Here is a 27,081-nt window from a genome sequence, read left to right on the forward strand (position 1 = left end):
GGAATGTTTCCAGCACCTTGTTGAGGGCTCCAACGTGGTATTAACAAGGTGTGAGTAATGAAATTATATGCCACATGTTACTTCAGCATCTGCTGCATAAACTTTACAACAAGCGTATTTGCTCTGACCCTGCTAACTACAGAACATTGAATTGATCATTTCCCATCGCTCTCGTTCCTTTGACAGCGTATATACCTGCAGTTCAAATCTACACAAAAAACGCAGTAACATGTACTGTAATTCCAGTGTCTGAAGTTTAATCAGGACAATAAACTCAATAACAGTAGTAGTGCAACTTGCAGTAGTAGCTTTTACAGAAAAAGGGGACAAACAAAAACACAGAGACTCTGCAGCAGAAGTCTGAAAATCAAGCAAACAACAAAATAAATTAAAAAAAAAAAAAAAAGATCTCCATTCAGCTTCGGTTTGTCTCATTACCTTGGCTGTGCAAGGTAAAATCTAGAACACGTACATAAGTAAGAGCTGGGTGTTTTACTTTGCAAACATGTTTATATAATAGTATAGCGGGAATGATTTAAGCCACAGTTTGACAGGCAAAAATACAAAAGTCATCTCCAACTTTAGGCATTGTTTTTCTTTATACCTGACCTTTAGTTCTTTAAGCAGCAGGAACAATGTAACAGCAGATTTCTTGCAGATTTTCATATCCTTAATGAATAAAGAGTCAGAGCTGAAAGTGCATGGGCTTGAGACCACGAGGTCTAAAAATGAATTTACAGCTGTTCAAGACGCTCGTGGAAGAATCTGAAATTTCTCTGGGATGTGACACGGCACAATCCTTAACACAATTTAAAAGACAAATAAATTACACTAACAAAACACTCACTCGCACACAAAACACACATTCTTAAATCTGATAAATTAATTTAAAGAATAAAAATTTAAAAAAATATTCAGCAGAGGGAATGTGATATAATACAAGTCATGAACAATATCAGGCAGACGAGTGAGCCAATTAAAGATGATGCAGACACCACTGAGGCTTTTTTTGACGTCGTCTGATAAAATGAACCAAGAACATTTCAAGTACTTGAAAACGTTTCTATCCATTTTGAAGTCACCTTCGTCAGGTAAAGCAGTGCTCCAGCCAGTAGTCACTAATGCCTGTTAGCTTATAACGCCACCCACACAGAGGTGATGACAGCAGCCGTGTTGACCAGTGAGGAAGACAAAGCACAAAAGAGTTGTGCCCGCCTTGCAGCTGCAGCATCGACAGAATAAAGTCTTTTAAAGGCAATCGAGTGTCCACTTCTGCCCCCTACAGATGGGAGAGCATCGTCCTCAGAGCTTTACAGGAAGACAAACTCTTCACTGCTTCTTCTGTTGTTGCTTCTGCCTAGTCTCCCTGGAGGCAGGATATGAGCTGGAGGTCCACTGTGATTGCTGCTGTGACCCTCAAGTCCATAATCCTGACTGTGGCCCTCCACAAAGGTGAAGACAGGATACTTCTCCTTCGACGATGACAGAGCCTGGAAGGACAACAAAGTCCAGTTAAAGCAGATAATCTTAAAAACAAAACAGAATATATCGCACGCAGAGAAAAAGAGGAAAAAAAAAATCAGTTTTTGACATTTTTCTTCTTCAAACTATCATAACGATATCTCCCAATTTATTATATTTAAATTTGTTTTGGGAAAATATTCCAATTTTGTTCTCCCACAATGGTAAATAATACTTCTAAAAATTAATGCATGAATTACTGAGAACACTTCAAGACTGGGCCAAGCTCTAGCAATGGTGAAAAATGTAATCATTTTAATGCAAAAGCCCAAACAAACCAATTACATCCTTGGCACATATATTATTTGAATGGAATATGAAGATCTACATACAGTACCTGCTTCGATTGTGTAGCACTCGCTTTCTACATTTGCTCTCGTATTCAACTGACTGTTAGGCATTACAAAGAAAAGCAGCCAATTCTCATGTTTTGACCTCAACTCAGAAAAAATAAAATCTGAAATCTTTGCTTGAAAAATTTGTGCAACTTGAGCTATTGAAATTGTATCTGTGCAGAAATAAAAACAGCAAGATGATTATTCAGCTTTCTGGAGCCGAAAGTGATGGCTTAATATTGCTTTTTTCCCCTCCAAACCAACTCAAACATATTTAACTGTCAGAAACAGGACAGATTTATCTCTACGAAAGAAAGAAAAAAAATGCTGCTCATTTCTAGTATGTTGTATAAATTAAATCAGAGCCACAAAAATGTGAGGAGGTTGTAAAAACTCACCTCACTGACAGCAGAACATAGAGACTCAAAGTCCTTCTTGTTCTTGGCGTAGAAACCGATGGTGCAGCTCGGATCCATGCGGTTGAAGGGCATCTTTTTAGGAGAGCTACAGTGGAACGACTGCAGAGTGGTAAAAGGAGACACGGGTCATACAATAAACAGATCAGAGCCAACTAAGCAGACGTGTTATCTTCAATGACCCGTGAATGAGTTTGAAGTCATATGATCTCAGGAAAAAAAAAAAAAAAAAAAAGGAGATAAAAGCCAGACAGACAGAAGAGAAGAGTAATGAAGAAGGCAGCAAACCTCCAGTGAGAAGTTAACTTGACTGACATCGACCACTGGCTGGCAGTAGTGAGGATCCAGATACAGCAGCTGCTCATCTGCCAGACAGAGAGGAATCCAAGTATAAAACAATAAATCAAATAGTTAAATGATGAATAGTCTCTCATACTTTTTATAATTCAGACAGCTTGTTCCTGCTGACCTTTGTAACAACTACCACAGAAGCCCAAAGCTGCAAGTTACAAACTCTACTTCCTTAACAAACCACCAAAACATATGTATAATATTATATTAGACATTGATACAAAAGGCACAATTTATATTTTTAATTTCAGAGAGGCTTTGTGATGGTTCATACAGGAAGTTTCCATTTGTAGTGTGAAGATTTATTTGGGATGTGCTTTTTTGCCTTAAGGGTTTTAAACCATTGTCAGGTAGCAGTTAAACACATTAGCAATCAGCTAATAAGCGACAAAGTGACAAATGACACCACAGTTTTTAAAAGCACATTTTACTTATGCTTCTAGATATCCTAAGTTTAAGAGTAAAGTGTCGTGAAGAGTAATGCAGAGCGTGATAAGCAGAAGTAGCAGTTCTGCACCAAAGCAGCGCGTCATTATCCACACCTGAGAGAATGTGTGGCTCCTGCATCGCCACTGCAAGAATAATACGGGTTGCAGAGGAGCATAACAGCAAAAAATGTCAGTTCTTCCCTAGCTGCCCTTGCTTCGGCTGGATTTATGCAAAAAGATAAAAAAAAAAAATGTACAGAGTATGTTTTTGGCAATCCTCACCTTGGAAACCAATGAAATACAGCGAATGTTTTGGTTTGCCTCCGATTATTCCAATACAGCATTCCAGTTTCAGGAAGTTCTGAGAATGAACACAAATATTTTTAATATGAGTTTAGACACTTAAAATCCTTTAGGAAGTGGGGTCAGGCACTGGATGGTTAACAGACCTTGACACAATCGATGTAGGATGGATTGAGGGCCTCCCCTCCCAGCCGGACAGGGACCAGTATGATAACAGACTTCCAGTCCTGACTGGACGGATCGGAAGAAGTCTGATTCAGTGACCGATCACACAGATGCACCACATCTTCTTTGTACACTACAAGGCACAGAAACAGTGAGGGTTAAAACAGGCATGACGTAGAGAGCAGACACTTTATTAGGTACACCTAGTTAGTACTGGTTTAGACTCCCTTTTGCAATCAGAACTGTCTTAATTATTTCCGGCACAAATTGAACTAAGCACTGGAAACATTCAGAGATTTTGGTCCATACTGATGTGACAGCATCACAGAGTTGCTGCAGATTTGACAGCTGCACATCTGTAATGCAAATCTCCTGGTCCACCACATCCCAAATGTGCTTGGTTCATGTGAAATTTAAGGCTACGTCCACACTAATGTGTTTTTGTTTGAAAACGCATCGTTTTCTCTCCGTTTTGACGCAGGACTGGAACGTAAGTGTTTTGGGTTGTTTCAATGTGGACGCACAACTCTGTGAAAACGACTGAAAACGCCAGTGGAGGCGGAGCGTTTTCAGACGAAAACACAGTTTTCAAATCTATACGGCCTATCCGTAGCCTAAGGTATCAGTCGGTACTAAGAAACTATCCCCCACACCATTACACGACAACCTGACAGGATCGATTTTATGTTGTTTATGCTAGACTCTAACCCTAGGATCCAAATGATACAGGAAAAAATAAGACTCATCAAGCCATTCTTCTGTTGTTTTGTTGAGCTTGTGTGACTTCTAGCCTCAATTTCCTGTTCTTAGCTGGTAGGAGTGGCCCTGGCATGATATTCTGCTGCTGTAGCTCATTAGCTTCAACGTTCAAAGTGTTCTACATTCATAGAGGCTCTTCTAAATACTTAAATTGTAATGAGTGGTTATCTGAGTTTCTGTTGCCTTCCAATCAGTTTGAAGCAGTCGGGTCACTCTCCTCTGATTTCTGGTATCCACAAAGCATTTTTGGCCAAATAACTCCTGCTCACTGGATATTTTTCTTTACTTTGGATCGTTCTCTAAAACCCAGAGATGATTGTGTGGGGAAATCCCAATAGATCAGCTGGAATATTCAGACCGGCCCGCCTGGTGCAAACAACCATGCCACATTTTAAGTTTGATCCCCAATTCTGATAAATGCTTTTAACTTTAGATGTACAAAAACACTGACCGGTGAGTGTATTTACACTCTTGGTGCAAAGCAAATATCAATCTGCTCTTTTCTCATTATTAAGCTAAACAAATATCTGCTCTATAAATCTTACCTGTACAATCCTGAGCCACATATACAGCCAGGTTTGTGACCACAGATGTTTTGTCCACTGCTTTCCTGAAAGGGACAAGAAAATAATTCCATAATTCTGGAAATGCTTAACTGCTGTGTAAATGATTTCAGAACACAGAAAAGCCTTGCTTGCAAAAACGAGCCCTTACCGCAGTATGTGTGCCACTACAGAGGGGCCATACCAGTCACCAGCCTTCTTCCCCGAACCTTTGCCAATATCCACCAGCTGGTGAACGCCAAAAGGTGCTGGGGGCTGATCCCCAAACCAGGTAACAAGCCTGGAGTGGATGTGCTCTTGCCTGTCCTTTGTGGACTCGTAGACCTTTTTCTTCTGGCTGCATCTAGGTGCCTGACTGCTTGGCAGGGATTTCTCAGGGGTGCTGGAACCTCGTGGAGAGCCAAAGGAGGGTATTGGGACCCCTCCAGCCCGGGCTGGGGAACGTGGACGGAATACCTCAAAGTCCACATCAGTAAGCTGCTGAGACTCTGGCCAAACCCAGTCTAGAAAAACAGAAACAAAATTTATTTTATTTTATTTTTTCCTTCAGACTTTAAACGATCAGAGGATGTTACAGACATGAGTATACACACAGAAAAAACCCCCCAGTATAAAACTGTGTATAAAACAAAAGAACGGAGTTAGAGAAAGGATGGGTTGTCAGTTTTTGAGTCAACCATAGACTGTATATAAAAGATGGACATGGCTACCATGTGGGAACCTGTAGGCGAGATCCCAAACCTGAGGGTTTTCTCCTTGCTATCATAGTGGTGGTTGATGTGACTGAGAAACCGAGGACACCTAACTTTTTCTGTAACTGACCGAGGGGCGACAGGCGACGAACTGGGATAGTAAATTAAATGGTCTTTAACTGGCCAGTTCCAGAGTACAAAGTCAATGAATGACAAATGTCACACTGAGATTAGCACAGGTTATACCCTGGTGAATTCATAGCTTCCTGCACCCTCTACTCAGGTATCTCTCTTGGCTAAACCAGAAATGAGACAAGGACCATCTTTAGCTTTGAGTTATATGTGAGGACACATCTCGGTCAGTGCCGCAACCTAATTTTTATGATATTTTATATTCTTAATGGATGAACACTTCTTATGTTTAAATGTAAAAATGTGTGTACCAGATGGAGAGTCCTACCTCTGGGCATCAAGTGAACCAGGAGCCCCTGTGCCAGCAGCATCTGCCCACTGCGCAGCATGCAGCCCCAACCACAGTCTGTTGTCCAGGTGGAGCCCTCCAGCTGAGGGAACTCTCTCCTATAGGTCAACCAGATCCTGGACACAAACGCTAGGCGGAACCGCTCCACCTCATCTGAGAGGGAGTGAAATAGAGAGGTGGAGCAAGAGACACACAAACACACACATATTTAGAGCTCTAGCACTTTGTTCAAGCATTAAGCTGTTTGTATTACTAATTTTAAATGATGAAAAAGCTCAGTTATGATACCTGCATATAATATTTTGGAAATAAAAGCGCAGGTTTTGTCTGTTTTAGTTCCTACTGCTCAGCTTTCTCATGTCAAATAAACATTTAAATAGGAAACGGTTAACCAGTGTGGTTAGCCACAGCACACATCACTGCAACACCTGGGGTCTATTCTTCTTTACGTTTCTCTAGAGAGGAAATAGTTTTAAGATGCATGAATACATTTAGCACTTACCTTCACTGTTAAGCAGATAGGAGTGACCCAGGACAGTCACAGGAGACATCTTGTTGAAGGAGGTTTTAGACTTAACAGTCCAGCCTGCAGACAGAGGCGCAAAAAAGATTCTCAAAGCAGAAATCTCAGTACTCCTCTATATAAACAAAAATCCAACACTCAGTCTTCATTACTTAAAACTGACTACAAACCATATTTGACATTATTCCACGCTGACATAAGTTTGGCCTTGAGTTTGTCCATCTCGTCAAGCTCCCCGGCGGCTTCTCTGCTGGCACCTTGAGTTTGTGGAGGCCTGACTCCAAAGCTGCCCTGCCGCTCCATCGGCTGCTGCTGCCTCCCCCTGTCCACCAGCTCATCTTGCATGACTCCCCCTACGTATTGTGCTGCACTCGGGGAAACTGAGTTCATGGCTCCGAGACCTCAGAGCTTACCTCTTGTGCTCCTCATTGCGACACAGAACTGATGAATGAACGAAAAAGAGGAACAACACAAGAATCTAGGTAAAAAATTAACTACTGATGCATCTTGTACTCAAAACGCTTTTACACTCATCCTGCCACTCTTATACTTATTAACTCAAATATTTACTTGGATTTAAACTCATTTTAAAAGTGACTTTTCTTCTTTGAATACACAGTTACACTGGATTTTTCCTGCCATCTTGTTTAACAGAAGTCTGAAATCTCCCTGTTATTTATAGTTTATAAACACGAGTGGATTTTATGTTTCATCAAATTAAACTGTAGGTTTGAAAAGCCTCTTGAAATATTTATCTCTCAGTGCTGAATGTTTTTCATCTTCTACATTGCCGTTGTCACATATATCCAGTTATCAACGGATAGACGTGACATTTGTCATCCATGTGATGGTAATAAGTAATAAGTTTCCATTCTGTAATCAGAATGCTAAATATACATTTACTGATGCCTTTTGCTTCTGGTCAAGTACCACCCACAGGTCTTGAAGTCTGGCGGTATAAGAATAGTGATAATCCTCTGTAGTGCCTGGTGTATTTCCACTCAATAGTTTTGTTTATGCTGACATTCTGCCTTGATGTAAAGAGCAATTTTTAAAAAAAAGTAAGATTCAGAGGCTCCACGAATCCTGTACTGATCACTTTCTATGGTATTTTCCTTTTATATATTGATTATTAGCCTGTAAATTTAGAGAAACTTTTCATTGTTTAGCAGATTCTAACTAAAGTACACATTTTCAGTTTCAACACTGCCTTCAGAGATGAGCACCTGTTTCTGGTTTGTATGCTCTAACATTTTTTTCTCCTGAAACCTGGTTGTGTGTTTTCTGTTTGATGTAATAGGAGGACCAGCTGTGTTGGTGGTTGTGGGGAGTGTTGTCTTGTTTTCATGTTTCATGTTGCTAAAAACAAACAAACAAACTCAAACCAATTTCACTATTGTTAAAACGGAATTGGTAACAACAGAAGAGGCAGAGTTTGCACTTTGGCAGATAAATGACTAATTACATAAACCATTAGGGTAAAAGAAGAAGTCAAATTTTTAGCTGATGTATGCGGGTATGTAATTGCAACAAATTTTATTTCCCCTGAAAACATCAAAGTCATTCATTAAATAATACTTCTTATAAGAAGGAGGATTGTTATCCATGGCTAATCACTTTCTAACATTCACACAATAAAACTGAAGTAGCACGTACAACTCTGGATTCAGTGCCCAAGAACACTTCCGCAGGTAGACTCAAACGGTGAAGGAACCTGCTGACTGACAGATGACCCACTGAGCCACCTGAGCCGCAGTGACTAAGACAGAGAGCTGGAAACGAAAAGACCCATTCTATGTCCAACTTCCACATTTACTATAATTGCTGTATTCTTTTATGTAAATGTCACTGGTATTTGAATATCATTTTAATGTGTGCCCCTAGATATTTATATTTTTCTAAAAACTCTGCAAGGTCATTATTAATAACTACTGAGGAAGCTGTTTGCTTTTGCACCTTCTTAATCACATGTGCATTTGAAGCCTCCCTTGTGTATTTGTATCATCAGCTTGTATAACTGATTGAACTGTTGCCAGGATACTATTGCGAAAGAGATGTTTAATCTGAGTTGTCTGTCTGGTTAAGTAAAATAAAAACATGTTTGTGTATGCACAATTTTCTTTTTAGTCCTCTTGCATTATACAGTCTGTCAATGATCCACACTCATACTTTCTGCTGAAAACAATATGCTTGCGTTTGAGAGATCTGATAACAGCCTAAGAACCTGAGCAGTTCACAGGTTTCCTTGTTTCATTATGGATGTTTAACTCTAGAAAAAAAACAAGAACAAAGTAAGATCCTTCGTTTTTTAACATCTGTAAGTCAGAATCAAGGGCAAACAGCACAAAGAAACATTAAAAAACCCCAAACTGTCAGAGTAAATCCGAGTAATCATCCACAGCTGCCCATTTCACAATTTGAAAAACACTTAAGGAAAGTACCAGAGACCTTTTTCACCCTGCCCTGAAACTGATGAGTAGCACTTTCGACAGGGAACAGAGAGTATTACGATGAGTACTAACTGATCCTGCTGATGGAAACGTTTCTATGGTAGAGAAGAAAAAAAACACTCATCATGTGATAACCATTTGACAACCGGTATGTCGGGCTTTTCAACGTCTGTAAAAGTCATCTGATGATGATGGTGGCTACCATTTTTCATCACCTGTAAGTCAACCGGTTTATTAACCATAATCTATTATAGAAACACTCTCATGACACGACCAGTGTCAGGGTATATGAACGGATTCTGACCAGCAGCCTCACTGTCAATTCCCATTTACTGCTCTGGTCACAAAGACTCACCAGCACTATAGCGCATACCTAATTTAAAAAGCGTCTTTCACCATTATTAAAGAATCAAAGGCCAGCAACAACATACCTGATGTAAAGGTCGGTTAAGCAGGTCGGTACCCCGTAATAGAGCCACTCATTTCGGATATTTCCTCCCTCCTGGCGTACAGCGGCAGCCTGAGACTAGCCGGCTGAACACGCTAACTTCAGCAGCTAGCCCCGGCGTTAGCTCTCTAGCACTGAAGACGGAATCCCCGAAGAGCTTAATGCTTTTATAATAAAATACAGTTAATGTACGAATGGTAGACTTCCTCCCATTTAACACAGAAAGTCATTTATCTACACGGTTACGAAAATAAGCTACTACATAGCGTCTATGCTGCTCCGTGTGACAGCCCCTGACCGGACAACATTTACTTCCTGTTGTCCTTTTCCGGCGCACCACTATTGGTTGTATTAAATCCTGTAGCAAATCTGATAGGATAATATTGCACTAATGCGCAGTGCACGGTGCCATTGGCTAATAATAAGTCCTGTAGTTATGCAATGAGTGACCTGGTTAAAAAGTATGCGTTACTAAACATAAATAATAAATTTAGGTACAAACATGCCAACAATTGAAAAAAGTTAAAATAATAAGTAACATATAATTTTGGTTTATATATTAGTAAATAATTATGGTGTAATTAGTTACCTTTGTGCAGCTTTCAACCAGAATAACCATCATACATCCAAAATCCAACAAAAAAAGTCTCAAGCAGGACCCAGTAAGGAATTGGCAGAAACGCCAGCTACTGATAGATAGAGCAGTTTCTTGAGGCTGTAAGACCAGGGTGAGCACTGTAGACAGTCCAGGTGTTATGCCTGGACTGACTACAAGAAAGCCTGTGAATCAGTCCCTCATGCATGGATCCTGGAGTGCCTAGAACTGTACAAGATCAACAGGACCTTAAGAGCCTTCTTTAGGAAAGTCACCATCAAGAGTGGGATTTACCAAGGAGATGCTCTGTCCCCACTGCTGTATAGGCATAGGCCCGAACCCCCTTTTAGCCAGAACATTAAGAAGACTACATATGGATACAGACTACAAAAGGGAGCAAACATTAGCCACCTCCTGAGTGAATGAGTCTGAGCACTAATGAGTGTCAGAACCACCATCAAGGATGAAACAGCAAGGTCCATGAGTACACCAGGATGATGGTCACAACTGATTATGTGAGAAAGAAGAGGAACCATCATGGAATGATAAGCCTGTGCAGGGAACCCTGCGGGACTTCTTAATACAGACAGACAAACTGGTGATGGCTAACCAACTGGACATAGTAGTGGTGGACACGCAGAGGAAGACAGTCATAGTGGAAGATGCAGCTGTACCAAGTGAAAGCAACATGAGGGAGAAGAAACATCAGGAGCTCAAGAAATACCATGGGCTAAGAGAGGAGCTAGAAAAGATGTGTAGGGTGAAGGCAACAGTGGTGACTGTGGTAATCCGATGACTGCCAAAAGGGGGAAGTGGCTCCAGCAGATCCCATAAATGATATTCGAGAGCTCCGTCCAGAGCAGTGCACTGTGCAGGACTCTCAAGCCCCCAGGGCTTTGGTAGAAGACTCAAGCTTTAAGGATAAAGAAGGGTAAGTAACTTTATACTATATACTTATAACATATATTTTTAGCCTGTCATCCTCCTGTGTCACACCAATCCTCTGCATGTCCTCAATCACTGCATCCAATCTTTTCTGTGGTCTTTTTCTCCTGCTCTCAAGCTCAATATTCAACATTGTTTGTCCAGTATATTCACTTACCCTCTGCTGTACATCTAACCATTTCAGTCTTGCCTCTTTAACTTTCTCTTGAAACCCCGCAGCCTAATTTGTCCCTCTGACATACTCATTTCTAATCTTGTCCATATCAGTAACTCTTAATGAAAATCTTCTCTGCCTCCTGTCTTTTGTCAGCATCACTGTCTTCAAACCAAACATCATAGCACACACCACTACCATCTTTTAAATGAGTAATATATTAACAGACCTGTCATATGTCTTCAAATACATATGGATACATTTTCATGTAAAAATAAATTACCTCCAAGCATTTGATTTTCAGGGGTTAGACTGATGGTTATAACATTGCTTAATTAATTAGCTATGAAAGTAATAATTTATTACACCTGTACAGCTGCACAGCTGTTATAGGGCAAACTGCAGACAGGTTGCCAGTTTACTGTATCACAGAACGGTAGACCACTTAACCTCACATGCATGTCTTTGGACTATGAGAGAAAGTCAGACTACCCACAGAGAACATGCATCTCTACACAGAAAAGGCCCCACCTGGCCTGGTTAAGTCAGACCCAGGGCTTTCTCATTGTGAAGCAACAGGACTAACCACTGTACCACCATGATGCCCTAGTTCAAGCACACTATTTTGATTTAATTTATCCTTATTCTAAGAAAAGAATTCAGTGCGAGTATGCACAAGTAGTGCAAGTATTTGTTTAGTTCCGTCTTAACATGGCTTCACGTGTGGAGGTTACACATACATCATGCCCTAGACTTGGTCCCTAAGGTTAACTGGTGATTCCAAACTGACTGTAGGCTCAGATGTCAGTGTGTGGTTGTCTGTCTCTGTAGTGGCTCACAGCTTGTACAAGGTGTGCCTTTTTTCTTGCTCTGTACCAGCTAGGAAATTCTCCAGCCTCCCTGCAACTCCAAAAGTAGTAGAAAACAGACGGGCCTTAGACACTTAAAGGATGTAAATGTTTTCTCCACTAGTCAATGACAGTTTTGTTGACAGAAGATTCCAATCCATTTTATTTTGTTAATAAATGCAGCTAACTGTAATCTTGATAGTCTTGGTAGGATCAGAGGCCTTTTCATTTGCAAAGGAATCAGCTTCATAAACCTTTTCACAGCTGGAGAAACACAGAGATAACTAATAACATTAACTATGACTTTATTCCAGAGATTATAGCGCTGCAGCAGCTGTGAAAGGTTATTAGCTACACCTGTCTTTGACGGCTCTAAATGCTCTAAAAGGAGGTCTATTTTTTAAAAATGATTCATATTTGCCCCTTGGTAACACCCTTTCATAAAGTAGGACACTGAAGTCAGAATTAACAACACCCAACCAAGCTCTCCTATTAGTAACAGCTACGATGACATGAACATCTTTTTTCAGGTGTAAAGAACTTATTAATAATTACCTGCACGCTGTAGCCAGAGGTGTGCTTACTGTGAGAAATGCTGCTGTGGGATTAGAGGTTAAAGCCAAAAAAGAGTGAGATCCTGCAAGGTTTGGAACAAAAACTGAATTTTATTCCACGTACTGCACTTCAGGTGTCTGCATTTAGGTCACACCTATCACAAACAAAAATGCCGCAGTGGTACAACTAAATACACTTCGAGTGAACAGAGAAATGTGGAATGTTTTTATACTTATCAGACTTTTGTGTTCATTTGTAGAATCCACATTGTATACAGGATAGTAACTTACAAACAATATCATCAACTCAAGATTTTTTTCTTTCAAATAAAGTGCATTTCTACTACTCTCTCTGTCAACCACGGAAAGAAAAAGACATTTTAAAACATGTATTATAGACACCACTGATCAGCAAAAGGCCTGAATTTTGATACAATAACTGCAGGAGTTTGTTTTCTTAATCGGGTGATTTGAGATGACCTGATGACTCCTTTATTACATCAAGGTATAAAAGAACTCCTTGCTGTGAATATAAGACAGTATATTTAAAAACTTAACTATTCACAAAGATATAATTAACAGTCACAACGGAAAATTAATAATTCATGTTTCAAGTGTTCATTTTATAGTTACTGCAAATATTTTGTCATTAGAACTTTAAATGCATATTTGGTAACCGTATGGCTAACAACAACCATCAAATCCGTGCTCTGCACTTCATCAACGAAACACTCACTCCAATAGATTATGATATTTCAAATATTTGATATTGATGCTAACCACTGGAGGGCAGTAGAGTAGTGTGTCAAATGGGAAAAGAAATCCCTGCCAAGCACGTAAGGCATGGGATATGTTTTCATATTCATGAATGGTTATGTGAAAAAACTGTAGAGTGCCAACACAGCAGAGATCAGCCTCCTGGTTTGTAAATCTATGCAGTCTTAAGCTCATTGTTGCGGATTTCCAGGCAGATACAACAATGTAAAGCAACAAGCGGCTGCTCTTCGTTAAACTGTACACCCAGTCGGAAGTGACCGAGACAAACTTTCACTAGATATGTTGTGCAGATTGAACCACTTGTTTGAGGTTTGGAGGTAAAAGTACATTTTAGTCCGTGAACTTCTGCCTTGGTGTCAGATTTACATGCTGTTGTTGGCTGAATCAGTTTCCCTTTTACGTTTTTAGAACCTTGAATATCTACAAAAAACCAAATCACTGGCAGAAAGTGACAATTAACAATCACATCTGGATTAATCTGTTTAGCCACCTACTCTCACACATGGATTTGCATAAGATTATGTACACTGGATAGTCATGAATTACAAGAAAGTGACTATGACCAATGAGAGAGGAACATGTTTTTGTGTGTGTGTGTCTCCTGTGAACATTTCCCAGCATTCCTGCTGAGATCACTGACAAACACTTTTATCTGTATGTTGCACAGCAAAATGTGAGGATTATATTAATCAGTCTGGACAAGCTAACTTGTAAGTACCTAAATACAAAGTCATTCTGATTACACTGTAGATAGCCTGGTTTAAAGAGAACGGGCTCGATGTGATATTCCATGTATGCACAAACCCTACTTTTGCTATAGAGCCCTTTAACAAGTAGATTATAGTATGCTACATCCATGACTGCCTGCTTTTTCAGATTTGACTGAAAACAACACACGGGGTTCACTGCATATGTGCATAATACATTTTTCTATGCCTTAACATGCTATAGTCTCCCAAGCAACCTTCACTGTGCCGGTTTGATTTGTTGGGGAAGGATTTCCTTCCTGCTTAAAAAATAAAATAATACTTTAACTGTTACTGGATCCTGACTGCTCATTTTGAGGAGAATTTTCATGCCAATGACCCTCGCTGAGTCTGCCGAGTCTTTGAACAGACACAAACATGGTCACACGCTTCTTAATCCACTCATAAACACACTTGTGTCCTAATTCGTGTGACCACAGGCGTATGGATTTAAATGCATGAAAATCAGCTGCTGACACGGCTGCTTCCTGTGGCGATGTGCGAGTGTGTGTTTGCGAATGTGGCAGCAGCCAGAGATGGAGTGAAGAAAAGGGCTGCGGTAGCCCATCCTGCGAAGGAGAGATAAGCGCCGAGGTCTGACATTCTTGCTTTCCTCTGTGGCCTTCAAGAACCACCAGAAATTGTCCCAGGGTAGCTAAACGCACACACACAAAATCCCCTACGACAGAGATTGCGAGACTGTGCTCGCTGTGACGTCCACTGACAGAGTGCCTGCTTTGGCTTCGTCTGACCGTTTAACTCAGGAAAGTAAACTGCTGGATGATGAATAAAGAGCTCAATTATCTTCTTACTCAGTAACTGTTTGATGTGTCAACTTTGATTTGACTGTTTCACTGCTTTGGTTGACGAGCAGTAAAAAAAAAAAACAAAATAAAAAAAAACCCAAAACAAAAAAAGGGCTGGCTGAAAGAAAAAATAGAGTGACTGGATTTGGTATTCACAGTATTCAGCATGTTTTGATCTGTAAAGCACTTTTTGACCATCTTGTACCTATTACACATGTACAGTACAAACCATGTGACATGCATTCACACAGACTCACATATACATCTGATAAAGTGTTTCACGTTACATTTAGAGTCCTCTTATTAAAGTATTTATAATAGAAAATCAACAGTTAATGCACCTTTACAGTAGATCTTTTACTCCTGGTTTTAGGTTAGATTCAGTCAGTGATTGGAATCAATAAATAACATTTTATACTCTTAAACTGGAATGTACATTGGTTTTAAGTGCTAGTCTTCTGTTGCATTGTCCAAAAAAGGCATCTTCTTTTTTTTTCTTTTTACTAAAGTCCCATTTAGGGACTCCATGAGGTCACATTTTCGGCAGGCTGCTACCTGTTGCCTTCTCTAGCGGTGAACCAGCAGGACTCTGGGTCACCACTGCAGCCCCAACAACCACTCGACCTCCAGCTGGAGAGTCAGACTTTCCCACTGTGCCTCCCTGTTTTTCCTCTGCTGCTTTAGACTGCTGCTCTTTGCTCTTGGCCCCCTCTTGAGAGCCGAGCTTGATCGGCCCGAGGACGTTTTTGGCCACAGTGGTCAGCTGGCTGACGAAGCTTGTCTTGTCACCAGGGGAGACAGGCCGTGACTTACAGAGGGAAGGTCCACAGAGGGAGGGGGTTACCGCGGTTGGGGAGGGAGAAGGAGAGGGTGAGTGCTCCTCCACCACCTCCAGACGACATTTGTCCTCCCAGTCGAGTGATCCCCGGTAGCAGTTGACAGCCCCGAGTCCCTGCCTTACTTTGGCCAGTGACAGCGCCTGCCCATGCGGGGGAACGACAGGAGGGAGGACCCGAGCTGGTAGTTTGGGGCTTTTGGAGCCAAGGTCTGGTGTCCTTGTGTCACTGCTGTCAGTCCCCATCTTTCTCAGGGCGTCTCCAACTCCTGATGGTTTAAAGGTTTTGCTCAGAGGACCTCCTGTCACTGTTGTGATGATGCCAGCGGACTTATCTGGAGCAGAAACAGAGCTTTTGCTGTAGGCAGCTCCAGGAAGACCACACCGGCTCTTGTTGTCTCCTTCCTGCTTTGATTCAGGTCTGCCCCCTAGCTGCTGCTCCTGTGGATGTTTACTGTTAGAAAACAGACTTTTGGCTATCTTGGAGTCTAGCTGTTTTGGAGACATGTCCGCCTGACTCTGGGTGAACTTCTCAGGCCCCTTGTGAGCACTTAAACCCCCTGTTGTTTTGGTAGGCGTGCTAGGGGTTATAGCTTTAGTAGTTCCTGCACTTAGTACAGAGCTTTGTGAGTTCAAAGGCTGCTCACTTGCATGAGGTTTTCTTCCTAAGGATGACTGCGATCCTGTCCCAGCCTCCTTCTCCCTCTCCACTCCTCTCTCTTTCTCTTCCCTCTCCCTTCCAGCCAGTAGTGTTTCCCTGCTCAGTGGTGACTCCTGTCTCCCTAGTCTCCTCGCTGGCTTCAGCACACCAGTCTCTGGGGAAGTTGAGGATGAGGGTAGAGGGGGAGGATTAGGAGGCAAATTTTCCCCTTCTGTCTCCAGCAGGCTCTGGAGCCCAAGCTCGCAGAGGAAGGCGTCCTTGCGGTACTCAGAGTGCTGCACCTCAAGGCTGTGTTTCCTCAGTGGACCCCCCAGCCCTCCTGTAGAGCTTGACTGGGTTAGAGGCGAGCCGAGCTTCTCTGCTGACTGCACGCGTTTGAGGAGAGGTGATCGCGGAGGCTCGGCACTCTTGGGCCTGGGACGTACCACCGGTGGGGAAGAGTGGAGCTTGGCAGGGAAAGACTGGGTTGTGTTGGAGCTCCCTACAGTGTGACCTGGTAAAGGTGGAGGTGAAGACTGGGTGGGGGAGGGCGTGTGAGCCAACGGGGACAGTGGAATATTACCGGCAGACTTACAACGGGCAGACCGATACTGGCGATGGAGTTTCGGGGAGAGGCCGTGCAGGGAGCTGGGTCTCATGTGCTGTGAGGGAGCCGGGGAGTTTGGAGTGCTGGATGCTGCAGAGCTGCTCTGAGAGGACGCACCTGCAGAGAGCAGAAAAGATGAGTGAAGCTGTCAAAACCCCCAAGGAAGTAAAATTAATTTGTGCACTGTTTATTTTCAGTGTCCTACCCAAGTATGAGGGCTCAGGGGTGGAGCGATAGCCCTGAGTTGGAGACCGTGCAGACAGGCTGTGAGTTGGGGAGCCGGGAAGACTCTCACTGGAGGACAGAGAGCGATTCAGGGAGGACAAGCTGCGGCTGGTGTGCAGGAGATTGGACTGTTTTGTGATCTTGCGGAACAAGGAGCTACGCTTCTTACTGCGGGATAGAGAAGAGAATAATTAAAGAAGGAAGGAAGGTCTGAATTGGGAACAAAAATAACCGACAGTAATTTACGGTATTTATTAACTTCGTTTAAAAGCACAGTACTGATGGGTTTGCAAGTAATGCGTACTAGCTACAGTTCATACAGTACACTGAGTATTTTAAACTGTTGCTAAGCATTTCTCAAAAACATTGCACAATTTTGCATTAATTCTCTATTATTTTAATCATATCAGACATTTTGTTTTTAACTAACCACTCAGGGCGATGTGCTGCTCTACAGTGTTTTGACAAATTTCCTGTCATTGCTGCATTCAAGATAGTAACTGCTTAAGGTCAAAGCTGACTTCGAAGTCTTGTTATAGTCTCCAAAGATATTTTTTTTGTAGTACATTAAAATAAACAGAAATCAGGTTCTGCTTTAAATGTATAATGTGTACCTCAGCCACAAAACTGTTATAATCAATAAAGCAAAACACGTAAAGCTCTTCAGTTAGTAAGGCTAACTCTTCTTTGGTCTATAGCCACTATAATAATGAAAAATATGTTATTGAGGCGAGAGTTCAGCTGAGTCGTTGTATAAGTGCAGTGTAGCAGCTACTTGTCCTACTTGTCCTGGCTGTCTTTGCCCATCGTCCTCTTGTTTCGCCGGGCCATCTTGCACTTGTAGCTGGCCTTACGAGCAGGGCCCACTTTAATGGAGGTGTTCTCAAAAGGTGTGGTTGTCACCGTCACCTTGTTGCCACTCTGCACAGAAGAGCAATAATAATTTCCGCACTGACAAGCCCATTTACATAAAGCCTTCTCTTGAAATTGAAAGCTGGTTATTTATATTGCCAGCGTGGAACAACTGAGAATAAATAAGCCTGCTGACCTTGAGGATGAGCTCCACTACTTCAGTGTGGACCAGACCGTGGACGGGCTCCCCGTTGACATGAGTGATGAGGTCACCAGCACAAAGGCCAGCTTCCTGGGCGGGGCCACCGTCCTCCACATGCTGCCAAAATGCAAAAAATATTCAAGTTCGCGGAAGGGGGAAAATCACCTCCATGTAAACAAAATGCTCACGTTGTGATTCTCACTAGTAAATCTCAAGACAAGACAAATATTTTCAGATCAGATTATGTAGCATATTTGTGTATGGTGAGATTAGAAAAGTGGCTCTAACGTTCAACAGCAGTGATCTTGTTATGTCCCTATTGTCCAGCTTTACCGCCGTCCTAATCCTGCTCTGCATTCTAAGTGCTTCCCTTCAGTTTAATCCCCTTTTTTAAATTATTGATTCCTATTTAATGGCAGCTCCACTTCTAAAAGCACACTCACAAATCAAAACACAGGCCATCCCTCTTTGCGTGAGGTTATGGAGTTCAGCTACAACATTAATACATGTCTGAGAGTTTCTTACCCAAACAATGTGATGTACGCTGTAGATATCACTGTCTCCAATGTAGACTCTGATGGCTCTGAGAGTAAAGCCATATTTCTTTCCGGAGCGGTGGATGGTAATGGGGGAGCGCAGCACACTGACTGCTGGGAAAAAGTCTCTGCTGGGTGAAGAGTCGCGTGACGAAGGGTTGGAGGAGAAAGAGTGGGGCGACATGGGACTGGCCAGCGGGGAGAAGCCGCCATGCTGCTCCACTAAAAGCAAGGAGACGGTAAAGAGGAGAAATAAGTATGACGTATCAGTAGTATTATTAAATGTTTCATTGTCTCTTTCCTTGCCCTTCTTACCTGACGGTATGATAACAGACAGGGCCGTGGCAGAGGCTGATTTAATGACCTTGTTGCCTGCTCTGGAGTTTCGCTTCTCTCCCTCACCAGACAAATGCTGATGGCGTGCCCTCCGGAGGACCAAGTCATTTGTTGCTCGTGGCCCCAGAGGGTCATACAGAGGAGTCATCACATCCCGGCCGGTTGCTGCAGGACCTGGGGATAATGTGGTGATGGCTGTGGTAATGCCCGGTGTCTCTCCTGGCCTTGGAGATTTGTCTGTGAGCACACAAATTGATAACAATGTTAAAAATGACTCAGCTGACTCAACAGTAGCCATCTTATAGGCAAAACCTCTTTTGCTTTCTCTATCTGCTCTAAAATCTGTCACTTTCTCTCCTTGCAAACATTTCACTATCTTTGAGGCTTTCCCGCCTGCTGACACACCTGCCCCATTGATCTCCTTCAGACTGTTCCTTTGCTCCAGCAGGCTCGGTGAGGGGACAGTAGTCCCGTCCAGCGAAGTGCCACGGACCTTCATGTAGTTCTGGCGGGACAGGAATTCGGACTCGCCCTCTAGAGGTGAGGCAAAACGATGCGTGTCCATCAGAGCTGAGAAGCGTCGTCGGGCACCAAGAGGAGGGCTCGCATCGCCTTCTGTGTAGAGGGACTCTGAACAGGACAGGCGCTTCCTGTAAGAGAAGGATGCAGTCAGAGAAGGTAATGGCACAAATTTCTCTGCAACCACGCAAGTGACTGTCTGCTCTAACAGTGCAGCAATGACTATTACAGCCCTACAGAACCTGTGTGGGTGTGTTTTGCTTTTCCTTCCCTGCTTTCGGTAATTACCATTCTACAAAAATTCAGCCGATTGGAATGTCTATGATTCTAGACTAGGAATAATAAAAACTCACAATTTAAGAAATATGACAAAAAGTCTGAGACGATACTTTTTTAAAAATTTCTAAGGAAAACATTTCTTTCTAGTTAATGAACCACATCACTTCACTTTGCATTTGAATTAGCAGTAATTAAACACCAGTGATTTTTTTAGCAGAGAAAGACGGGACACAATCAGATCATGCATTTTTATTATTTTTCTAATTAAATCATAATTAAATAATGAGCTGTAAGAAAAAACACTTGGCTGAAGAGAGAGATGATACAGATAATGTCCATTTGTTTTGGCTGGGGAGAAAATATGTAAGGTAATAAATAATGAGTCTCTTGATTTTCTATTATGGAGACAGAACCTATCAGTTATTTCCTTTCACGTGTGAATACAGAGTGATTTCAATCCCGACAAACAGCCTGAGGTGAAATGGAGACATGAGAAGTAATGGAAATCTGTTTCCTGTGTATGCAAACCACAGTATGAAGGAATTAGATCTCACAATGAGAGTAAATTTTCCATTTATGCGAGCTACAAACTAAAATGATTGATGCAAGCTAATTAGAGGTCTTTAGTTTTCAATATTAAGATTGAGGCAGGCGTTTCCTGTAACAGACGAAGAGCTAATAAGCTGTGTCTGTTAGGAACTGAAACAGCTTCAGAATCGAGGGTACAAGTATCATTGAACCACTTGCACTCAAACTAATGAAATGGAATAAAACTAATGAATCTGTTGAACAGAAACATATGAGGCACCAATCAAACTCGGCTCTCCTCCTTCAGACTGGGTGGATCTGATGCTGTTTTTGTCTCAAAGTGAGTGCAAATCCTCACACAAAGATCTTTTTATACAACGAGTGTCAGAACTGGTGTGAGTGAGACGGAAATAAAACTCCAGACAAACTGAAATAAGTGAGGCTGCCAAAAGGAAAAAACCTTCAGGGAATCACCTCATGAACATCCTCATACGTTGCTTAGGTGTAAAGAACACCCCTCCTTACTGTGTCATACCTACAATAAACTGAACCTTATTCAGTGCTGCCCACCACTCACATCTCAGGGGATCCAGTCCTCCAGCTCTTGTCCCTCATGCTGAAGCTGCCCATGCTCTCTCTCTTCGTTACCTTGTCCTCCCGTGGGCCCTTGTGTTCCCGACGGGACACGGAGCACGTAGCTTTCTGTTCCAGCTGAGAAAGATGCTCCATGCTGCTGTACACCTGCAGCGGGACACAGTCAGATCGATGAGCATTTGGTCTGTTGGCTTTGATTAATAGCTCAGGAGAAATGTTGCTTTTGAGTTGGAGTTGCAGATATACATTCTGTGTGAATTTGTTTCAGACACATGCCTTTATTTCAACAATTACTGGTGATATGATGGTTTTTATTATTCAGTTCAGGTGGAGATAGAGTGTTTTTGGCATAGACTGTAGATAAACGTCTGTGACATCAACCAAAGCTTGATGTCATTTTTTTTTCCCTGAAACCAGCAACTTCACAAAGCTGCCCAGCCTAAAACGCACACTGCTTTATCATCTATTTTACTCTAATTGGTAACATAACTTACAAAATTAGTAGCATGCAGTATTCAGTATGATTGTCAAGACTGAAGTCTCTTCAGGAAGGTATTTATGAGGTTATAGATTAGGCGAGTGCATAGTTTGCATAGCTTTCCTATAGAAAACTATGCAATCCCACTTCAGTTTCCTTTGAGCCACATCCCCATTTGACCTGGAAACTCAATCTTTTCAGTCTATAGTTTCTGGTAGCAACCTGGCATAAAATACACAAATAAATGGACTGGTACTATCATTGACACCTTTTGTCTCGTTGTGCTTTAGACTACAAGTGTCATTTGGCCAACCACCGAGTGCACCTATACGCACTTTTATCTAACATTTACCGATGGATTGGTAAGAACTTGAGTTTCCGTATCTCGCCCCAAAATATTTTAGCACATGGAGAGGAGGAGCCAGCGATACTTCTGATTAGAAGGCAACCCGCTGCATTGCCTGAGCTACAGGGGAAGATGTCAGATTCCTTAAATTTCACCAGCTTTTGCACTTCAGTTTATTTTTACAGGTCTGCTTATGTATGAAAGTTGCATAAAGGATAGAGCCAGCAGTATAACAAATAAAATAATCAGATATTCACCAAACGTCTGTAGCTCACTCACAATCACTGCCTGAGGCTACATCCAGTGCTGTATAACACACCTGAATCCCCAAGCAAACTGTGGTCGCGCTGCAATTTCAGTTATAGGAGATAAAACCGCCCGCCATGAGTCTGAAATGCCAAATCGATGGAGGACTTGTTAATGGAGTATCTCGGTCCAGGTTTTAGCTTTCAATGTGGTCTGCCAGCTCAAAATGTGTGCAGACCATTAAAAAAAAGATTTTACTCTTTTAGATGATTCAGCCTTTAAAACATGCATATATGCCTCCTTAGGAAGCCTCTAACAGCTCAGGTTTGCAATTTCTGTGGAAAATTATGTGTCACAGTCTGGCCAAAATACTTTAAGAGTCTGATAAGGAGAACATTATGAGCTGTTAAATTTTAGGACATTCTGGCAGTCGTAATTTTCACTATTGGCAGCTTCAATTCAAAAATACAAATTTCCACCTTGGCTTTTGCAGATATGTGAGTGAGCAAGACTGGAGAAAATGTCCATTTGGAATTTATTAACCAGTTTGCTTTGATGCAAGTCTGTGTGCATTATGTAATCATGGCAAATGGTTACTGTGCTATATAATCAGTGGGGTTTTAATCGTGGGAACACTGTGCATCTAAAAGTAAAATGCAGTTAACTCATTTGCCTAACATATGTTTGAGAGTAGAAGGAGGCATAAATCTTTGGGAGCATTGTGTCAGGAAGGCCCACCCAGGGTAAAAAACACAAAGTGGATCTCTCAGCTGCCCGTTTTTAGAAGATATTGTAGAAATATTACAATATCACTAATCTATGAATTTAAGTACAGTATTTTTGGGTTTTTGTTTATTATCAAATTAAGTGGTTAAGAAGCTTTGCACTACTGTAAAGACACTCCCAGTAGCATGAATGTTTTCTCTGCATGCAAGTGAGTATTAACGTACCACAAAGACATGTGCATAATTAAATTGTAAGGCCTTTATTATGTGCAGAGTAACACAGGAAAGCTAAGCTGTGTGGGGGAGGACAAGAACTGAGCTGTGTTAAGGAAAGCCTGAAGAATATTCTGCAGTGCACCATGGAAACAAGTATCAGCTGAAGACTGAGCTATCGGCTTAGCAGGAAAAACAATGTTAACAGCTACAAACAATTTCTTAGCTTCATGCATTCCTTCATTTGTTAAATGCACCGCAGTCATTTAGCAGCAGTTTCTTCTGTTCTATCATCTAGTTTTATCTTTGTCTGTTAGTGGTTCAAGATGATCAAGACAATACAGCACTATCTAAAACCCCTAATTTTGCTTCAAAGGAGTCACATTTTCTTGTATTTTTAAAGTGATCATCAGCAACAGTTCTCCAGGCGTTCTGAAGGTCCCTAAAGTTTTTCTTTAGACTCATTTACAGTCATTCACTCTCAGTCCAGTCCTACCTGATACTTTTTTTCATTTAACTCTATGAATCCCCTTAACTCTATAAATCACTCAAACATTAAAAGACACCTAATTCAAGGGAACAACCAGTGTTGTGTCTACAAATAACAGGCAACTTAACTTAGCAAAGAATCAATTTTACGCTGTACCTTCAGGCACTTTGATACTAGCAGTATGTCGTAAAAATTGATAATTTCTTTAGTTGAATATGAAAAATGACAGCGCTAGCAGAGTTTGATAGGCATAAAATAGCATTTTTGCGACTGGAAAAAAATCCAGCAAAGATCTGACACAGGACCTGAGAGATGCATCTGGCTCTTCAGTTATCCAACCTACTGTTTGCTGAAGCCTCATCAAAAATGGTCTCAGTGGAAAAGTGTCTGTCAACAAGCCCATTTTTAGAGAAGGGAAACAAGAAGAAAAGGCTGAGGACTGAAAATCAGTGTGATGAATTAAAAATTACATTCAAACTGTTTTCAGTATGTAAGGAGGAAGTTTGGAGAGAGGTGTCCAAAGACCACCTTGTGCCATACAGCATGCTATTTAAACTTCCCCTAACTAAGACCCTTATTTAAGTGACCTAACTGTGTTGATCCACATTCATTTCGATTCTTGTTTCAGCCAGAATGCTGAGCCATGGATAACTGGCTGCTCACTGCAGCCTCCATGCCCGGACACACCTGCAAATGCTCCTCGGCTTCTGGACAAATCCCCTGCCAAATATAAGTGCTTGTTAAAATTGAAGCCTGAGATTTTACTGGGGCACTTGTCCCAAAAAAGGGGTCTAGCAACACTGATGTATGAGGTGACACATGATATTTTGTTATAGCATGCAGAAGAAAGATTAATGAGTATCACCAAACCTACTTTAAAAGTGTGCTGGTCTAAGTTTTGCATTCACGCCCTTGTTGGTTGCAGAACGACATTACAATACTAATTAAATTGTTCTTGAATTTCTTGGATAATGATCTAATAGCTTGGTGTCACAGTGTCTGGGTTTTGTCTTATTTTGAGTTTGGAAACCTTGCTAATCAGTAATCACTTCCTTGTGTATAAACATTCCTGTCTTCCTTTTAGTCTTTATCTGACAATCTGCTTTCCCTCCTGCATGCTCCGAGTAAGGTTCCTTGTTCCCGTGCTGATAGTCTGGTGTGGACAATGTCAGAAAGCTTTCAAATAAAATACCAAAGTTTGTCTCACTCTCAGTCCAAATGTCAGAGATTTATCTTTAGGGCTACACAAGTAAGAGAGAAGTACCCAGTCTTCACACCAAAGAAAGTCAAACCAGCAGACTTTTGCTTATCTAAGCCACTTAACTAATAATTAAAGTAGTTTATGAATAAATTATCATTATTAATAATGATATTTCTACAGCAGTACATTAAAATGAATTAAATTCATAAGTGTATTTGCCACAGATCTTGTCGTTTCAGGGTGCTTGGCAGATGTCTCTGTTCACGTGCAATACCTGTAAAAATCTGCCAAACAGCCTTGCAACGCTAACTGTAACGTTATTTTAAATTTAACTGAAATTGGGATTTCATTGAGGCACTTTCTGTTTCCAAGCAGGGGTGGACGGAGCAAATGGAGGGAAGGCAGAGCGAGTTAGACAAAGAGATATGAAAAGACAGCATGAGGTGAGAAAATCCCATCAGAGAGAGAAAGTGTGACAGAAGAGGGAGTCACAGATCAGAATTGGAGGAGCCAAGCAGAAAGTGTGAATGTGAAAACAAATATAGTTAAAAAGATGTCTGGATCATAACACATCTGTAGATAGGAACAGCAAAAAATGTAGTGTGAGGAATTAGAAAAATAGCAGGTGGAAGACCCTGACTGTCTTAAAATAGAAAGAGAAAAGAGCATCAGTGATGATGGCGGAGTGAGTCCAATTAGAGTTATTAGCAGCAGACATGAGACCTGGTCCGACCTCCAGATGCTACACTATGTACAGGATGACCTACTTTTATCTAAAAATCTTGTCTCTTCACTCATTTAATCCTGTCCGATGTCTGTGTGACAAAATGTGACAGAGTGAGGAAAAAAAAAGTAAAAGTGACTGAGACAGAGATTAAAAAAAGTGAGAGGCAAAGTCAGACCTTGCTGAAGCGAGGAGAGCAGGATGAGAACTGTCTGATCTCCACTGGCTCATCGTCATTGGTGTCATCCTCGTCGTACGTATTGATGTGGTGATAACGATCGGAGCGAGCTGGCAGACACGAGAGAGAGAGAGGCAGAGAAGATAAAATGTGATTTTCCGGCTGGGGTTGTGTCAGAACATCCTTAAATAACCCATGAACCTAATATTAATGTCATTTCACATAAATCCAGACACACGTACTATCAAAGTAGCTTGTGTCCTCCTCTGACTCCAGGTGAGGGATGAACTCTGCCTTCTGTCTCAGCAAACTGTTCCAGTCCAGCTCACTGAAGAAGGAGTGCTGCTTTACCTCAAATGCGCCCCCTGGTGGTGGGGGTGCAAACAACATTAATTGTTACCCTCATCCAAAAATAAAGATGAATGAGATGAATAGTCTTTCAAGAACAAATGTAAAATATATTGCAGAATGCCAAGTGGATATGATAAGATTTTTTATGATACTTTTTAATGCATTATATAAACGCTTGTGCCAGAAAGTTATAGATGGACAGGGGAGAAACAGCTTTCCTGTCTGTGTCAAGAGGTGAAGGATTATTATGCTCTCTTAAAGCCACAGCTTGTTTTAGGTGGCTTTATCTGTCTTTCAGCTAAGCTAGCCAGTGGCTAGCTTTAGCTTCATATTCTGTGGGCACAAAAAGAAACAAGACCCAAAATACTTTTGTTTTATATTACACCTGTTCCTTTTAATGTTACTTTGCATTCTTATTCTTGTTGCAAATAGCTGCACATGTCAAACCAGATATCAAGTGAAAGAGCAAACCAGTACCTGTACCGAGCCTGACCAGAGGGTTGGTCTGTAACAGGGCAGAGATGAGGGATTGGGCATCTGCAGGCAGGGCCTCATCACCATCTGGCCAAACTATGTCATCTACCAGAGGCACAAGAAACAGAGAGAAAAAGGTCAGAATAATAATAAAGAAAAAAAAACATACTTAGTTTCTGGAACAGAATTTTAAATCTTTGGTTTCTAACCTTTACAGAAGGCTTTAAGTCTTAGTACACTTATCATTAACCACTTATAATCTTTGCAGTTTGAAAAGGCATTTAAAACATAGTAGCAACATAGGTTTATCACAGTTTCCTCACCTGTGATGACCTGTCCAAACAGCTCCTCAGGAGTGTCTCCAAAGAAAGGCACACAACCCACTAAGAACTCATAGAGGATGATCCCCATGGCCCACCAATCCACCGGCTTCCCGTAGCCTTGGCGGAGAATCACTTCTGGAGCGATGTACTCTGGAGTACCGCAAACCTGTGAGCAATGATTGAGACAGTTTGGAGGAATGGAAGAAAAAGGAAAATGAGAAAAGGAGAGAAAGAGGAAGAAAGACAAGTTAATCATCCTTAATAAAAATAAGCTGCTACTGTGGACATCGGCGTAACTTTGTGCTGAACATTGGGGGGG

General features: G+C 41.5%; 2 protein-coding genes across 5 annotated transcripts in view; both read right to left on the reverse strand.

Annotated features, from left to right (window-relative positions):
* Nucleotides 1-235: 235 nt before the first annotated feature.
* Nucleotides 236-9,774, reverse strand: atg4da (autophagy related 4D, cysteine peptidase a). Of its 2 annotated transcripts, none has more exons than XM_005945742.2 (11): nt 9,419-9,774; nt 6,708-6,978; nt 6,517-6,600; nt 5,994-6,167; nt 4,993-5,344; nt 4,824-4,888; nt 3,501-3,652; nt 3,334-3,412; nt 2,561-2,637; nt 2,255-2,374; nt 236-1,490 (listed from the first exon to the last, which is right to left on the reverse strand). In XM_005945742.2, exons 2-11 carry the CDS (start codon nt 6,925-6,927, stop codon nt 1,311-1,313), a joined length of 1,503 nt encoding a protein of 500 aa, XP_005945804.1. In that variant the 5' UTR covers nt 6,928-6,978; nt 9,419-9,774; the 3' UTR covers nt 236-1,310. The 2 variants fall into 2 exon arrangements, with proteins under 2 accessions (XP_005945804.1, XP_042069458.1); XM_042213524.1 differs by having other exon boundaries at nt 8,194-9,764.
* A 2,843-nt stretch (nt 9,775-12,617) lies between these two features.
* LOC102306165 (microtubule-associated serine/threonine-protein kinase 1) overlaps nt 12,618-27,081 on the reverse strand; it is an 81,432-nt gene continuing 66,968 nt past the window's right edge. For all 3 annotated transcript variants that reach the window (XM_005945748.3, XM_005945747.3, XM_005945749.3), the window contains 12 exons: nt 26,763-26,928; nt 26,443-26,544; nt 25,857-25,979; nt 25,615-25,724; nt 20,997-21,160; nt 19,499-19,743; nt 19,073-19,330; nt 18,747-18,979; nt 18,216-18,338; nt 17,952-18,088; nt 17,148-17,335; nt 12,618-17,059 (listed from right to left, as the gene is read on the reverse strand). In XM_005945748.3, the coding sequence (XP_005945810.1) occupies nt 15,393-17,059; nt 17,148-17,335; nt 17,952-18,088; nt 18,216-18,338; nt 18,747-18,979; nt 19,073-19,330; nt 19,499-19,743; nt 20,997-21,160; nt 25,615-25,724; nt 25,857-25,979; nt 26,443-26,544; nt 26,763-26,928 (3,516 nt within the window). In that variant the 3' untranslated portion in view covers nt 12,618-15,392. The remainder of the gene's footprint in view (nt 17,060-17,147; nt 17,336-17,951; nt 18,089-18,215; nt 18,339-18,746; nt 18,980-19,072; nt 19,331-19,498; nt 19,744-20,996; nt 21,161-25,614; nt 25,725-25,856; nt 25,980-26,442; nt 26,545-26,762; nt 26,929-27,081) is intronic.

The sequence above is a fragment of the Haplochromis burtoni genome, unplaced genomic scaffold (genome assembly GCF_018398535.1).
Source record: "Haplochromis burtoni strain Fernald_Lab_line unplaced genomic scaffold, NCSU_Asbu1 Contig_448, whole genome shotgun sequence".
Taxonomy (NCBI): Eukaryota; Metazoa; Chordata; class Actinopteri; order Cichliformes; family Cichlidae; genus Haplochromis; species Haplochromis burtoni.